The sequence below is a fragment of the Engraulis encrasicolus genome, chromosome 22 (assembly GCF_034702125.1).
Source record: "Engraulis encrasicolus isolate BLACKSEA-1 chromosome 22, IST_EnEncr_1.0, whole genome shotgun sequence".
Taxonomy (NCBI): domain Eukaryota; kingdom Metazoa; phylum Chordata; class Actinopteri; order Clupeiformes; family Engraulidae; genus Engraulis; species Engraulis encrasicolus.
In genome coordinates this window covers 34,425,077-34,439,703 of record NC_085878.1, presented here as the reverse complement: position 1 = coordinate 34,439,703, position 14,627 = coordinate 34,425,077, and the positions used below count along the sequence as shown (strand labels likewise).

The following is a 14,627-nucleotide window of genomic DNA, read 5'->3' as shown; positions in this document are numbered from 1 at the left end:
GCCCACATTGGATTGGCAAGGGCACAGCATGCAGCACCTGTCACATCTCTGATAACACCTGAATTATTCTCACACGGATTACAAAAATAAAGAGGGTGTTTGTTGGAGATGTATGATGGAAAAAATAGACCCTTCAAGTCATTTGAATACACAATATCCAACAACTAAACAGAATTTCTATGTATACATAGATGAATAGACCACATTTTGCGTCTGTCATCAATATTTTGCATCGGTCATCACTTCCAAGGCAATTTCTAACCATTAAAGTGCTTGAGAAACCATTTTGGACCCACATATTGATACAATTAATATGGTCCACCAAGCGACCTCAAGCCTGTTAATTCCATGTGCTTGAAATTAATTAGGCTATTATTTCTTTCTTCGAGTGGCACTCTGTGAAAACCTCTTTATCAGGTTGGAAATTATCAAAACACCTACAGTACACACTTCAAACTAACTCTTCAGCGAGTCAGAGCTAAAATTGTATTAACACAAATGAAACAGGATGAAGCTGGTGAAACAGAGACCGCATGATGTTGGAATATTTTTGACTATATGACATCTATAATTACAATCTAATTTATTCAGTATTAAAGGAATATATTCTTATGAAGACAGTTCAAGTATTTTTTTTGAAACAGGTTATTAGGAGCCACAAATCCCCCTTTTCGTGCTGTGTGTGCACATGTGTAATAATGAATTGATTTAAACAGAATTGTACATGGTTTCAATTAATACTGTTGAATATACTGTTACATACTATCTTATGGTTGATATACGTATATAGACAGAATATGCAACTACTGTATGTAAATCTAATTAATTAATTACTTTATAGATATATCATATATTAATATATATAGGCCTATTCATCGTTTGGTTTTCAAATAAACATCTTCATTGCCACAATTGCTGTTCGCTTTGTACAATTTCCACTCCTTTGATTTCACCATCTTGACATTGTCATGCCGTATGTTTCAAACAGTTGCATATTTTATTTCAGGGTTTCATCTGCAAGACTGTTCATATTTCATTTCAAACCCTTACATCATCTTTTGAATTGAGACTCATGAGACGAGATCTGAGACCTGGCGTGACCTTTGGGGGGTCACATGAGAGAAAATCCTGAGATAAGGCGAGAACTGTGAAGTTGTAGCTATTAAAATAACTTTGGCGAGAAAGCAGCAAGGGGTGGCACATCTCCCCCCGGCTTCGCCCAAACTTCAAAGCCACCACGAGGCCTTTCAAGGTCAGAATGGAACACGCCACGGCTCCAGAACTTTCCAGTGAACCGCTGTTCTTGTCAAGATGCGCTGCTGCTTCGTCAAGATGGAGCGCAACTGGGGCGCAACTACCTCAGTGCGTTACAGTGGCGTGATACTGCAGCTCAACTCGACGAGTAGCTCATATTGACATGACACCTGGTGAGTAGGAAAAAAACACCCTGAGAATTCAGCAACTGTTTTCCAATATCGATAACCAGGTGAGGTAACATTGGTGGGGTTAATGGTTTACTAGTGCTCTGGATGCTCAGCTGTCCTGGGATGAACGTGTGTGTGTGTGTGACTCTCTTGAGCCCTCACAGGTATATAAGGTCATGCTGGACACAGCTCCCTCACATCCTCAGAAATGGCTTTCCTCTGGTTCGTGTCTTGCTTGGCTTTCGTCAGCGCAGCCTACGGTAAGTCTGCGGGTGCTGTTTTCACCCACTCTTTGTTTTTTTCCCCATTGGCCATTGCCTTGGTTGAGTCACACCAGTGTCCACAGACATCAGACTTATGGCTGACTCAATTCAACATAGCTCTTGAGTCAGACAGTAGCCAACAAACAGAGTACTCTTTCAGGAGGTTTCATCAAGTGAAGGCTCCACAGTTTGCAGGAGAACCTTTGCTAGACATTCAAACCTCCTCTGCTAACAAACTCTTCAGCCATTCTGCCTGTAACAATTTTAGATAGGGATGTGTCTCATGACACCTTAACATTCAGTCCAAAAAATGTCACGTAGAAAGTAACCACTTGTCAGTGCTAAAGCTTTACATAGCCTCTTTAAGCAGATGGGCCTGTTCATTCACTCTTTTCTGAAAAGACTCAACTACATTATAACAACTTTGATTGGACTTTACTGTGAGCCTGAGTAACAGATTAAGACTCGGTCATTACACTTTTGGTGACGATAAGGTAATAATAACAGAGGCTCTGGGGAAAGGGGTTAACTCGTCTCTAAATTCTGTTGTCCATCCATGTGCAGGCTGTGGCGTTCCCGCCATCCCCCCCGTGGTGAGCGGCTATGCCCGCATCGTCAACGGCGAGGAGGCCGTGCCCCACTCTTGGCCCTGGCAGGTGTCCCTGCAGGTGGGTACCCTACATCCATCTTGGCACCCTCAGCATATGGCACTGGGACGGTTTAAAGCAGGCGTGGGGAACCTTTTCAATCGAGGGAGGGCCACTTCAAATTTTACAAAGTCCTCCAAGGGCCTTACTATGAACACAAACCAGGATTTCCCCCTGCACTTTAGGTCTATATGGAAGGCAGCCACCTTTAAAACAGACCCCAACTTCAATAGGTCCCCTGAAATTATGAGTTAATTGAATTGCAATTGTAATTTCTAACATTTCTTTACAAAACATGTCACGTTAAATTGTATTGACATTGAAATTATGTCAGGGGCTGGATAAGACGGCCTCAAGGGCAGTGAACAGCCCTTGAGACATATGTTACCCACCCCTGGTTTAAAGAATCAATACTGCCCTACAAAGCAAGAAGGGAGTACTGTAACTGCATTGTTGCTGAAAATGATTTTGTATCATTAGATGAGGATTCTTTTTTTTCAACAATATGAACACTTTGAATTTCTTCCTGTGATGGGTGTAGGACTACACTGGTTTCCACTTCTGTGGCGGCTCCATTGTGAACGAGAACTGGGTTGTGACTGCTGCCCACTGCAATGTGAGGTAAGACTGGCCGCCCTTACTCCCTAGAAAGTGATTGTAGAAGGTGAATGGTTAATCTTTGGTTTGCCTTTCCCCATTGTGGGATAGTAAAGGGCATACTTACTTACTTAAACTGAAAACACTGCTTTTTTCATTTCAGGACCAGCCACCGCGTCATTGTTGGCGAGCACAACAAGGGAGTGTCCGGTGAGGACATCCAGACCATGAGAGTTCAGCAGGTAGGTCACCTAGGGTGTTTTCACACCTGGTCCCTTTCAGCTATTCACGTTAAGTCAGACCTGTGATTCAACATTTTTTGCTCACACTCCAAAGTGTATCCAGACCCCTTGGAAGTGAACTGTACTGAGACCTTTACTGATGTGGTCTAAGTAGTCCGTTTTGCTTATGAGGATTGACACACCATAAAAGCCGGAAACGGAAACGGAACCATAAAGAGCAGCTGGTTCTATCTGTAATACACTTGAATATGAATAAAAACAGAGCTGAGTCCTTTTGCTGTCGTCTCTACAAATCTTCATGACCAAATTACTCACCGATCAGCCCACTCTCTGTAGGGAGTTGAAATGACTCTGTGCCATTCCTCCCTTACAGACTGCAAAACTGCAATAGCTAACAACATTATTACGCGTTTATTAATACATGTGACGAATTAATTTCTGAAGTAAAAAAAACAAAGAGACATATCCAAGCCTGGTTGTGTTCCATCTTCTCCTCAGGTCTTCACTCACCCCAACTGGAACGCCTACACCATCAACAACGACATCGCCCTGATCAAGCTGACCACCCCCATCCAGCTCAACACCCACGTGTCCCCCGTCTGCCTGGCCGAGACCAGCGATGTGTTCGCCGATGGCATGAAGTGCGTGACCTCTGGCTGGGGCCTGATGGCACACAACGGTGAGTCCAGAGGGGTATACTAAGAAGCTGGTTCAGGAGTAAACCGGGTTAAGTTAAGAGGTAAATCATCTAATAGAAGAGCCTGGAAGCAAGTGCCTACACAGTATTAAAAATGCAGCGTTAATTTATCACTTGGATAGTTGATATAACTGCTTAGATTGTATTCCCAGGGATTCAAACCTGCAACCGTCTGATCTGGTGCACTGCGGAATATTTGTAGTTGTTTATTTCCAGAATTCATGCTGCACAAATGTTACCTTTTTCCATGAATACTTACAACCACCATCATATTCTAAGTATTCTTTAAGGCATTTTTAGCTGCAAGGCATAGTGCACTTTGGTAACACTTGTAAATATTAGTTCATTATTTAGTAAATATTCATGAAAAGATTAAATTTGACAGTTTCAATGAGCTGCATAGTTGCAATACCTACTCTGGCCACCGTCCTACACAGCGAACCTTTAAGGACACCTCCCTAACCATTGAACTTCCCTGTCCTCCTCTACTGCAGACATGTTCACCCCCAACAAGCTGCAGCAGGCTGCCCTGCCCCTGCTCTCCAACACTCAGTGCAAGCAGCACTGGGGAAGCAACATCTCCGACGTCATGATCTGCGCTGGCGGTGATGGTGCCACCTCCTGCATGGTGAGACATTGTTACATTACATTATTACATTACATTTAAGCAATAGGAGCGGTATGCGGACATTCATCTTTTTTTTCCATAGTTTTTACTTTTTATCCTGCACCTGCGTCTTGGATGTGCGCACCACAACTTTGCTTGAAAGTTTTAAATGTCCAAAAATGTAAAGAAAAAAACAAAAACATTGTATTGTTCCTCTGTCCAAATCCATCCTCTTCTATCTCCCCCTTGCCCCTCTGTCTCTGCCATGTTCATAGGGAGACTCTGGCAGACTTTATATGCCCAAAAATGTAAAAAGTTTAACCTATTGAAACACAGCATTATACATTTGCTGTTACCAGAATGGCAATGACCAAGTAGTAGTGCATTACTAAAGGCCCTGTGTTATTTCATAGTATTGTAGTACTATGGTACTTAACTTTTCAATGACTATTACAGTGTGCCACTGGAGGTGCGGCGTGCATTAAGGGGCTACAAACATGTAATTGTTCTCCTGTCCACATCCATCGTCTCTAGTCCTAACTCCCCCTAACTCATCCCTCTGTCTCTGTCATGTCCACAGGGAGACTCTGGCGGCCCCCTGGTGTGCCAGAAGGACAACGTGTGGACCCTGGTGGGTATCGTGTCCTGGGGCAGCAGCAGGTGCTCCATCACCACCCCCGCCGTCTACGCCCGCGTGACCATGCTCCGCGCCTGGGTGGACCAGACCCTTGCTGCCAACTAAGCCACCGGGATGTCAGCAGTCGTCAGACAACGTCCACTTTCACAACAACTTTCATAACAACAAAACGTCAATAGCAACACCTTGTCATGTATCTCCAGTATTACACAATAAACCAGTGAATAGCAAAGCAACTCTGTTTCTGTGCTTATTTTCTCTAATATGGTGCTATGTGATGCAGTCATGTGTAAGCGGTTTGGGTGTCAGGCTTGTAGCCCAAGGGTTGCCAGCCATAAACCAGTGTGCATGACGCTGCCTCACTACTGCACTGCTTCCTTGCAGCGCTGTTTGGGGCTACCCGCCTTGCATGGGTGAGGCATAAATGTAATTTTGCTGTGTGCAGTGTGGAGTGCAGTGTCACAATGTCAGTGAGAGATTACCAGCTTGACTACAGGAGGAGCAGTGCTCCTGTAAAAGGGAAGCTAATGTGATCAAATCCCAGCTGAGATTCTATGACTCAATACCGTCACTAGAGGGCGATAATGATCCATGAGTAAATAATTTCTGATTGTCAATTGTCTTGGTGTGAATCAATAGAAGAAAAGGTATTTATTTTCTAAGGTAAGAAATTGTGCTCTTCCTTCTTGTTTGTATGACTGTATCGAAAGCTGTACAATGATGAAACAAAACATCCACACAAACACACACACACACACAAAAAAACGTTATAACACATTTCACTTGACTTGAAAAACATTCATAAATCCTGTGTTAGTCAACTTTCTGTGACAAAATAAATAAGCTTAAAGATCACAATTTCCTGTATTCAAGCAAAGAGATAATAGTCTGGGGGGGAATCATAAATCATAAATGCTTAACCAATGTAATATTGCATTTTGACAAAAGCTATCTGTCATTTCAAAGTGACAACAGAGCATCAAGTGTTTCCATGACAACATTGCGACAAAATAGCCTACATCCTCAGAGAGCAGGAAAGAAAAACATCCAGAGCAATTACAGATGTGCTGATGAAACTCAGTAAACATGTAGCAGATACAGTATGCAACCCACTGAAGTGATTCTTTTTCATGCCTTCTTTCTTGATGCGTAGTGTTTGATTGTAATTGGTTTTAACAGTTGAAACACAATGTTTGTGGTTGATATTTCAATATGTTGATGTTCAATACATATAACTACGCTGATTGTAAACATGTAGCAGATATGTAACTCACTGAATTGGTTCTTTCCTTCTTTGTTGATGTGCAATGTTTGATTGTAATTACATGTTCTTTAAGCAACAGTGTTTTTTTTATGTAACTAGACTTTAAACACAATGTTTGTGGTTGATATTTCAATATGTTGATGTTCAATCAATACATATAACTACGCTCATTGGGACAAATAATTGAATATTTTCCATGGCCTTTTTCTTGCAATCACACAACCCCGCTGAGCTCAAGACAGTGTTCCGATGCTAGTGAGCGCACATCCACTCAAGACAGACACACAGAGAAAAAGCTCTGGATAAATGAGGGGTACTCTATTCTGCTCACAGTTTCAAAAGCCAAGCCACTCTGCAGCCATCAGACCCCCAGTCTCCCAGAGGGCCATGAATAGATGGATGAACCCTCCCTGTGGAGAACAATAAGGCCACAGAATACCACAAAGATGAGACCCTCTGGTTCATGTGAGGTGAAAGATTATTTCACCAGAACACAAAGAGAATGTGTCTTGAATAAAATGGCAGGCTACAGTTACCTACCGTTAGACGAGATTTCACTGAAACACTTGAGGCAATACTGTAAATTGAAATTTTCAACTTTTCTATTTAGACACTAAGTTGGCGTAGGCAGACTTCTTTTTAAAATATATATTTTTGCGCTTTTTGCCTTTATTTGACAGAACAGTGAAGGTACTGACGGGAGGGGAAGGGTCAGCAAAGGACCCGGGCCTGGAATCATACCCGACCCGACCGCGTAGCAAACGAGTGCCCTACCATTTGCGCCATGGTAGGGCCAACGTAAGCAGGCATATGATGAGGTAAATGACGTCAACAGTGTTAATTCATCACTTAGAGAACAGGACTAAAGGTGTTAAATCAAACTCTCTAAGCCCAAGTGTAGAATTTGCTCTTAAAAAATGGTGTTCGTGAGACGGCTGCTGAAATTTTGTGCAGCATGTACACACCACACCACCTCAGCACACATAGCCTACTGATGAGCCTGTTGAGACAGCAAGTGTCACTCTGAACGATTCGCTCTCTTTGTTTTCCTGTGCACACTCTGTACTTATCTTCATATAGCCTAGATGAAGGTTGCTCCTGCATGTATTACCATTTTTTCCCCTCAAGGGTTACTGGGGCATATAGCAGCTTTCAAAACAAACACCAGGGACTTCTTTTCACAGCAGCACAGATAAAACATGTGGTGATAAATAAGCAGACAGCCACACGGCACGCTTATGCTTCACCCTGTACTGTCCAGACTCCAGGGTCTAGAGTGAGTGTTCTGTTCTGTGCTGTTCAAAGCTCACTGTGTGTGGGCGTGTGCGCTCCGAGAGAGGGAGCGAGAGAGAGAGAGAGAGAGAGAGCGAGAGAGAAGGAGAGAGAGAGAGAGAGAGAGAGAGAGAGAGAGAGAGAGAGAGAGAGAGAGAGAGAGAGAGAGAGAGAGAGAGAGAGAGAGTGACGAGAGAGAAACAGTGTCCACTTGTGCGTGAGTGTGCTTTTCCCTGCATGTGACTGAGTATATGCATGTCGTGTGGCCAAGTCATCTTGCTGTGACCCTATACACAGTGAGAGCTCCCTGTTAGCAATCAACACGTCTCTCTCTCTCTCTCTCTCTCTCTCTCTCTCTCTCTCTCTCTCTCTCTCTCTCTCTCTCTCTCCCTCTCCTTGTGGATCTAAAGTGGGGGCCTCTATCTACCCTCTCACTCTCGGTCCCTCTCTCTTTCCCTCCCGGGCCCTCTTTCTCTTTCTCTCCTTCTCCCCCCCCCCCCCCCCTCTCTCTCTCTCCTTGCAGCTCTGGCCTGTGAAGGGGGGGATCCATTGACTTACTGTACAGTATATCTACAGGGGGGAATCATCCATTGTGATCCTGAAGCACATCAATCTAATTTGTGGCCAATGGGAGGTGAGGGGGATAATGGGGCCCCGAGAGGACACCAGCAGCAGTCCCTCAGTCAGGAACCACTTCTCTCATCTCATCTCTCATCTTCAGTGGCCACCGTCACTCTGAGAGACAGGGAAGCTGACAGGGGGGACAAAGGGGACAGTTGTCCCGGGCCCAGGGATAGAGGGGCCCCAGAATTGGGCTATCATTATATTGTATGTATTGGATGGGGGTCCCTTTTGGATGACTTTGTCCTGGGTCCAGCCAAAGCTGTCAGCGGCCCTGCTGAGAGATCAGGACAGGCCGCAGACCTCTCTCTCTCTCTCTCTCTCTCTCTCTCTCTCATCACTTTTGTTTTCCCTCCCTCACCCGTCCTCTGCCGCTCTTTCTATCTCTTCCCTTACACTCTCTTTGTGTCCATTAATTTCCCTGTATGTGTGTGTGTGTGTGTGTGCCGCGTGCATGCGTGCGTACAAGTGTATGTGTGTGAGCAGCAGTGTGTGTGTGTGTGTGTGTGTGTGTGTGTGTGTGTGTGTGTGTGTGTGTGTGTGTGTGTGTGTGTGTGTGTGTGTGTGTGTGTGTGTGTGTGTGTGTGTGTGTGTGTGTGTAAAGCAGATTACTTCCTGACTTTGAACTTTTAGCCAGGCTTTGGACAACATATTTTTAAAAGTTATGCATGTGATTTCCTCAGTATATTTTATCTTTGGAGCTACTGACATTTAGATAGGCTTACCTTATGTAACTCAACTGCTTTGCATAAATCACTGGCATTTCCTTTAGCGAAAGCAAGCCTCTGCTTCAGACCTATTCAGGTGAACAAGGTGAACAGAATTCAAATAAAGAAACAAATAAGCTGCTTCTTGCACCACCATAAGCCCCAATATCCCCATTGAGAACACATCATGCATATGTAACATGAACATATAATATGGAACATGTAAAGGCTATAGTTATAAGGCTATACCAGGAACGGAATATGACTCCATTGGCCCCTGGCCCAGACAACAAGATGCCCCAACCCCCCCCCCCCCCAATTTCAATTTCAATTTCAATTTCAATTTCCCAAAATGTTCCAAAATGGATATATGTCATTTTGCAACAAAGCTCTTCAAATATAGACCAATAATGAAGTGTTGGAGGCTACAGGCTTCAGGGCCCCCTTCGCTCTTGGGCCCCTGGGACTGGGCCTAGTAGTAGTAATACATGGGTTCTAAATTTTTGTTTTTTCCAACCTCTGATCGTTGGAAACCGCTGTCGGTCAAAACATTTGCTCACTTGGTTGGCTGCCAGTGTCTTGCCCCTCCTCACAACATCGTGTTTATAAACACGGTGAACATGAGAAACAAACATGAAATTGTTGCCCCTTGTACCCGTATGGAGACCAACTTGCTCTGTATTCCTTACAAGAAAACCACTGAAGACTGAAGGACATGTACAATGGTTCTCTGCCAATTGCAGAGATGATAACAGAACTTAAATGGTAATGAGCTCTGCGAACAGTCAGCCGTGCGCGCTGCCGTCTTTGCAAACAAACTGTGTCTATGTGCAGCGGCCTGCTATGCTCAACTTGGCACATGGAGAGAGAAAGAGAGAGAGAGAGAGAGAGAGAGAGAGAGAGAGAGAGAGAGAGAGAGAGAGAGAGACTAACAGCAGAAACAGCTGCGTGGCAAAATATTCCTCCCCTAGTGTCAATACAATTAACATATGCAAATCCACACATAATGAAGACTCAGAGGAAAATAATAATAATATCTATAATTATAATCGAATTACTATATTGAAGTCATTTAATACCTCTGAGCGTCGTTTCAATCGGGACAGTTCTCTGATCTTCCTTTGTCATCGGATGTCTATTGCCACCAGGCACGACAATAACTGGTGAAGGCTCCACGCCGTTGGGAATAAAGTAACCTTGTTACCCCCATCAAGCCTGATTGGCTTCCCGTGAACACATCTGTCTGTTCTCACAGCAGTTAGTTTGATTCCTCTCCACAGAGATGCACTTGATTGAGCAGCAGTTTTTGCATGTTGTTAGTGTCTGTGCTCTGGGACTATATTGTGCCAAATGCGCTTACGTTCAACACAAGAACATAATCCAAGCTGGTGCACTGTGGCTGTGGTGTAAAATCAGGGGGAAAAAGCTGAATTAGTGCACGTAAGATAACACGTATTAGTGTTAGAAAGTAATAAATCAATGTGTCAAAATATATTATAATAAGGAAAAGAACGAATAGAGTTGGAGTTAACACCAATCAGTGATTTTCTGTTTTGGAAAAGAAATCAAAAGCCACATTTTGGTTGTTGTCAACCACAGTATCTGCAGGAATCTGTCTGAGGCCATTGCTTTACATCTGTGAAATGCCACGGGAGATTGGGATTGTTTGAATAGTTGCCTGGGGACCAGATGCTGTGCTTGAGTCTTACTGTGCTCATCAAATGTCTTTACGCTCTAGCTCTTACTATTCTCTCTCAGTCTCATCTCTGGTGCACAATATCACTAATTGCAATTATGCGGGGTGAAGAGGGTCTCCTTCACTCTCAATGACCTAGGCATGCATGGAGGGCCCTTCTTCAGCATGATTCATATATAGAGACGCATGAGATGCTCGCTGGGGAGATCTCTGTCAGGTTCAACAGTAGCTCTAAGCTTACACTGAACAGGCATTGATTTCTGCAGCCAGGGAAGCCGGCAGGCGGGGCGGGGGGATGGGGACAACGGGTTCAGTTGCCATGGGCCCTGCGAGAGAGGAGACCCCAGAATTGGGTGCCAATTACATTGTATATATTGTGTGGGTCGTGGGTGGGGGGACTTGCGAATGACTTTGTCCTAGGCTCGGCCAAAGCTGCCATTGGCCCTGTCTGCAGCTCCCAGCAATCCTTCCAGAGTGTTCTGTGTTTGTAATCCTGTCTCCTCTCCTCACTGGGCCTAGCATCAGAGCTACACTCGGGGGTGGCAGCAAGGGTGTGGAAGAACATCTTATTCCCCCACCCTCAAAACACAAAACACACTTGTATTGCTTTTCCCCCCGACTGTTCTCTCTCTCTCTCTCTCTCTCTCTCTCTCTCTCTCTCTCTCTCTCTCTCTCTCTCTCTCTCTCTCTCTCTCTCTCTCTCTCTCTCTCCCAAAAGCTGCCCAAAAGCTACATACAAATCTAAAATCACGTGCTCTGCGTTGGAAACCATCCTTCTCTAAGGGTTTAATAAGCCTCCCGTCTTCTTAACATTTTTTTTTGTTGCCAAATTTGTGGAACCTCAATGTAGTCAGCACGGCCCAGTGGAATTAGTGTTATGAAGAAAAGAGCTCGGCTGAGTCAAGGATACTTCACACAATCAGAACATCCTGGGGCATTTTAAGAAGCGGGATCATTTTTTTCTGAAAACGAAAGGATTTTTTTTGCAGATTATACTTTTTTTGTGTCAATACACACCACCATACACTCAAGCAGACATCTCTTGAAGATGTCAAATCCCATCAGTGCTTGATACGCTTGGCACCACTTGGGAGTGACTTGATTAAGTGGTAGGCTAGTTTTATGTAAAGTGAAAAGGAACTGAAAGATCACACACTGAAGGAGATGCAGATCTCGGAAGCAGGCCATATTCTACAGTTTGAAAAGAACAGTCTAAGATAAAAAAGAATGAATTTGCCTTTGTCTTTGCTTCACTATTGTGTAGCCTATTTTCACTGTTTTTACACAGAGCCTTTATACATTAATAAAGTGGCAGGTTAATATATTATGACTTGGTAATTACATTGCCATTCTGATAACAGCAAATTACCACAGGCCATGTCTGAACAGAATACCATGGCCTAATTTGAAATCATGCTATGATATTCTGAATAAGTATAGTCTACTTAATCGATGCTATTGCCAACATAGAAACTGTGTTAGGTAGATACTGATAGGTACATGTAGACAGAGCTGTTTTTTATCAATAAGCAGACTAGGCAGTTGCATAGGGCCTCACCAAATTTGCCCATTTTTGGTGGGGCTCAACTGTCAACCCCACCATGGTTAATACCAGAAAAAAAACAAATAAAAAAGGCCCCATGTCGACAGATCTGGATTAAGATGGTCTAGGGTCCCTAGGATACAGGTTGCTGTGGGGCCCCCTGGTAAGCAAATTACCCTGCATGTACGAGCTGAGAATCCTCCTTGCCACAAGTTTTTCACTTTTGGCCAATCAGGGCCCTCCTGGTAGGTGGGGGCCCCTAAGCTGCAGCCATGTCTAACCTGTGCTTTAATCCGACCCTGCATGTCTATTAAATATTCAAGTTTGTTTGTTGTAGACATGTTTCAACGGTGAAACCTCCGTCTTCATCAGAGGGTCACATGGATCTTGAAGTGTGATGTGCTATATCCCCTTAAGACACGGCATTATAAATTATCTGTTGCCAGCATGGCAATGACCAAGTTGTAATGTTGTATTACTAAAGGCCCCGTGCACTGTCATAGTAGTGTAGTACTATAGTAGTTAACTTTCAATGTCTATTACAGCGTGCCACAGGAGGTACGGCGTGCATTAAGGGGTTAAAACAGCTGATGTTGTGGAGGTGTGACCTTCCTGTCAATATTGACAGGTTCGTCACACCTCCTGTTAGAGTTATATGACAGCATTGACAGGAAGGTCACACCTCCACAACTTCAGCTCTTTTAAAGCACATCACACTTCAACATCCATGTGACCCTCTGATGAGGACGGACATTTCACCGAAACATGTCAGGTAAAAGATGACAAACTTTTACGTGCCTGAAACAAAAGAACTTGAATATTTAATATAACCTCAAAATGACGTCATACATCCCCATGTCTGTGTTTCGCCTAAAGCCCCCATGTGGGTAACACTGCTGCTGCATGTAGTAGGCTAGTACATGATAGGTGCCATGCTGCCCTACAAAGACAAAGTGCAGTAACTACGCCAACCTTGAAACTGAGAAAATGGACTTCAAAGCCTTGGTCTCTAAAATGGGATACATTTGAATCCAAAGGCGTTGTCCCAAAGTCAGGAAGTGTAATGAAGACCATTTTCAGTCTGAACTCAATTTTGCCAAAATATGTAGTTACTTACTGCACTTTGCCCTAGTCAGACATTCTTTTCTTTTCTTTCGCATCATTTCTTATCTTTCAAACATATAACGCTAGCCATAGCCCTCAAGAAAACGAAAGGAAGCAAGTAGGGCTGCACAATTAATCGAAAAATAATAAAAATCGTGATAAAATAGTGAAATCGAACTCATGATTTTAATCGTGATTTAATGGCAATAGTGACCTACTTTTGAGAACGTCCTTGAAGCCAGAACATACTGACAGGCTGGTGTTTCTTTCCAGAAATCTGTCCACTTAAGTTTCATGCTATTGCCTTTACATAATTATTACAATTCATTTTATTTTGCTCATTCTGTATGTAATTCATTCTTGGTTATATTTCATCTTGTTATAATTTTCAAAAAAATCTGCAAAAATCAATAATCGTGATTAAGAAACGTGATTATGATTTTGACCAAAATAATCGTGATTATGATTTTTTCCATAATCGTGCAGCCCTAGAAGCAAGGTCCTTGAACAAACAACGAATGCATTCTTGTGTTGCAGTAGGGAGGACATGACTGTCATTATTGTCACGGCCTCCAGAACTCTTAGTTCAACTTGACCTTGAGAGCAGAATGTCACCTGCAGAATGTTCTCTACAGACTGGAGAGGAGCATCACATCATCCAATTCACAGATGTTATTAGTTAAATTAGCCCTGAAGCCATAAACGTGCCCTGCCATGTGTAAAAGGCAGCGCCAAGTGTACCTAAGTGTACCTGGGTCAACATTATGTTCTGCTGCTTATTATCCAATTTTAAGGAGGGACGGATTATGGATAGGGAGATAGGCGGATAGGCAGGCCCTCACCTGCCAGGGGGGACCCTGATTGGCCAAAAGTGAAAAATTGAAGAATTGTGACAAGATGCAATATTGACAAATTCTCCTGTTGTTTTGAGCACAGGACATGCTATCCTTGATCCTACCTCGTAATTATGACACTGTCTTTGAAAATTTACTTTCTGGTCGGGCCCACAGAAATCTGTAGCCTAGGTGCCCCAGGCCATCTTGACCCGGCCATGACGAGATTTCAAGTTTTGTGGGGTGAGCGAAGACGTTAGAGGGCTGTGAAAATACAGTAGATAAAAGTACAATTTTAACATAATCTGGACATAAATATAAGACATAAATATAGACCAATAATGAAGTGTTTTTGTAGTGAAGAGGCGTTGGGCTTCAGGGACAAATGTTTTTGGGTCAGCAGAAGACTTCTCATGGTAAAATGGGTGAGCAACAGAATAAACAAGCAAGTGATGAATAGTCCTTGGTTGCCA

The 14,627-nt window shown here is 43.4% G+C and overlaps 1 protein-coding gene across 2 annotated transcripts; it reads left to right on the top strand.

Annotated features, from left to right (window-relative positions):
* The first annotated feature begins 1,570 nt into the window (after positions 1-1,570).
* On the top strand, positions 1,571-5,350 carry ctrb.3 (chymotrypsinogen B, tandem duplicate 3). Of its 2 annotated transcripts, none has more exons than XM_063188817.1 (7): positions 1,571-1,684; positions 2,252-2,355; positions 2,876-2,955; positions 3,095-3,173; positions 3,672-3,852; positions 4,365-4,498; positions 5,058-5,350. In XM_063188817.1, the coding sequence occupies exons 1-7, from the start codon at positions 1,633-1,635 to the stop codon at positions 5,217-5,219; spliced, it is 792 nt and encodes a 263-aa protein (XP_063044887.1). In that variant the 5' UTR covers positions 1,571-1,632; the 3' UTR covers positions 5,220-5,350. The 2 variants fall into 2 exon arrangements, with proteins under 2 accessions (XP_063044887.1, XP_063044888.1); XM_063188818.1 differs by lacking the exon at positions 5,058-5,350 and adding an exon at positions 4,753-4,821 and having other exon boundaries at positions 1,580-1,684.
* Positions 5,351-14,627: the final 9,277 nt, after the last annotated feature.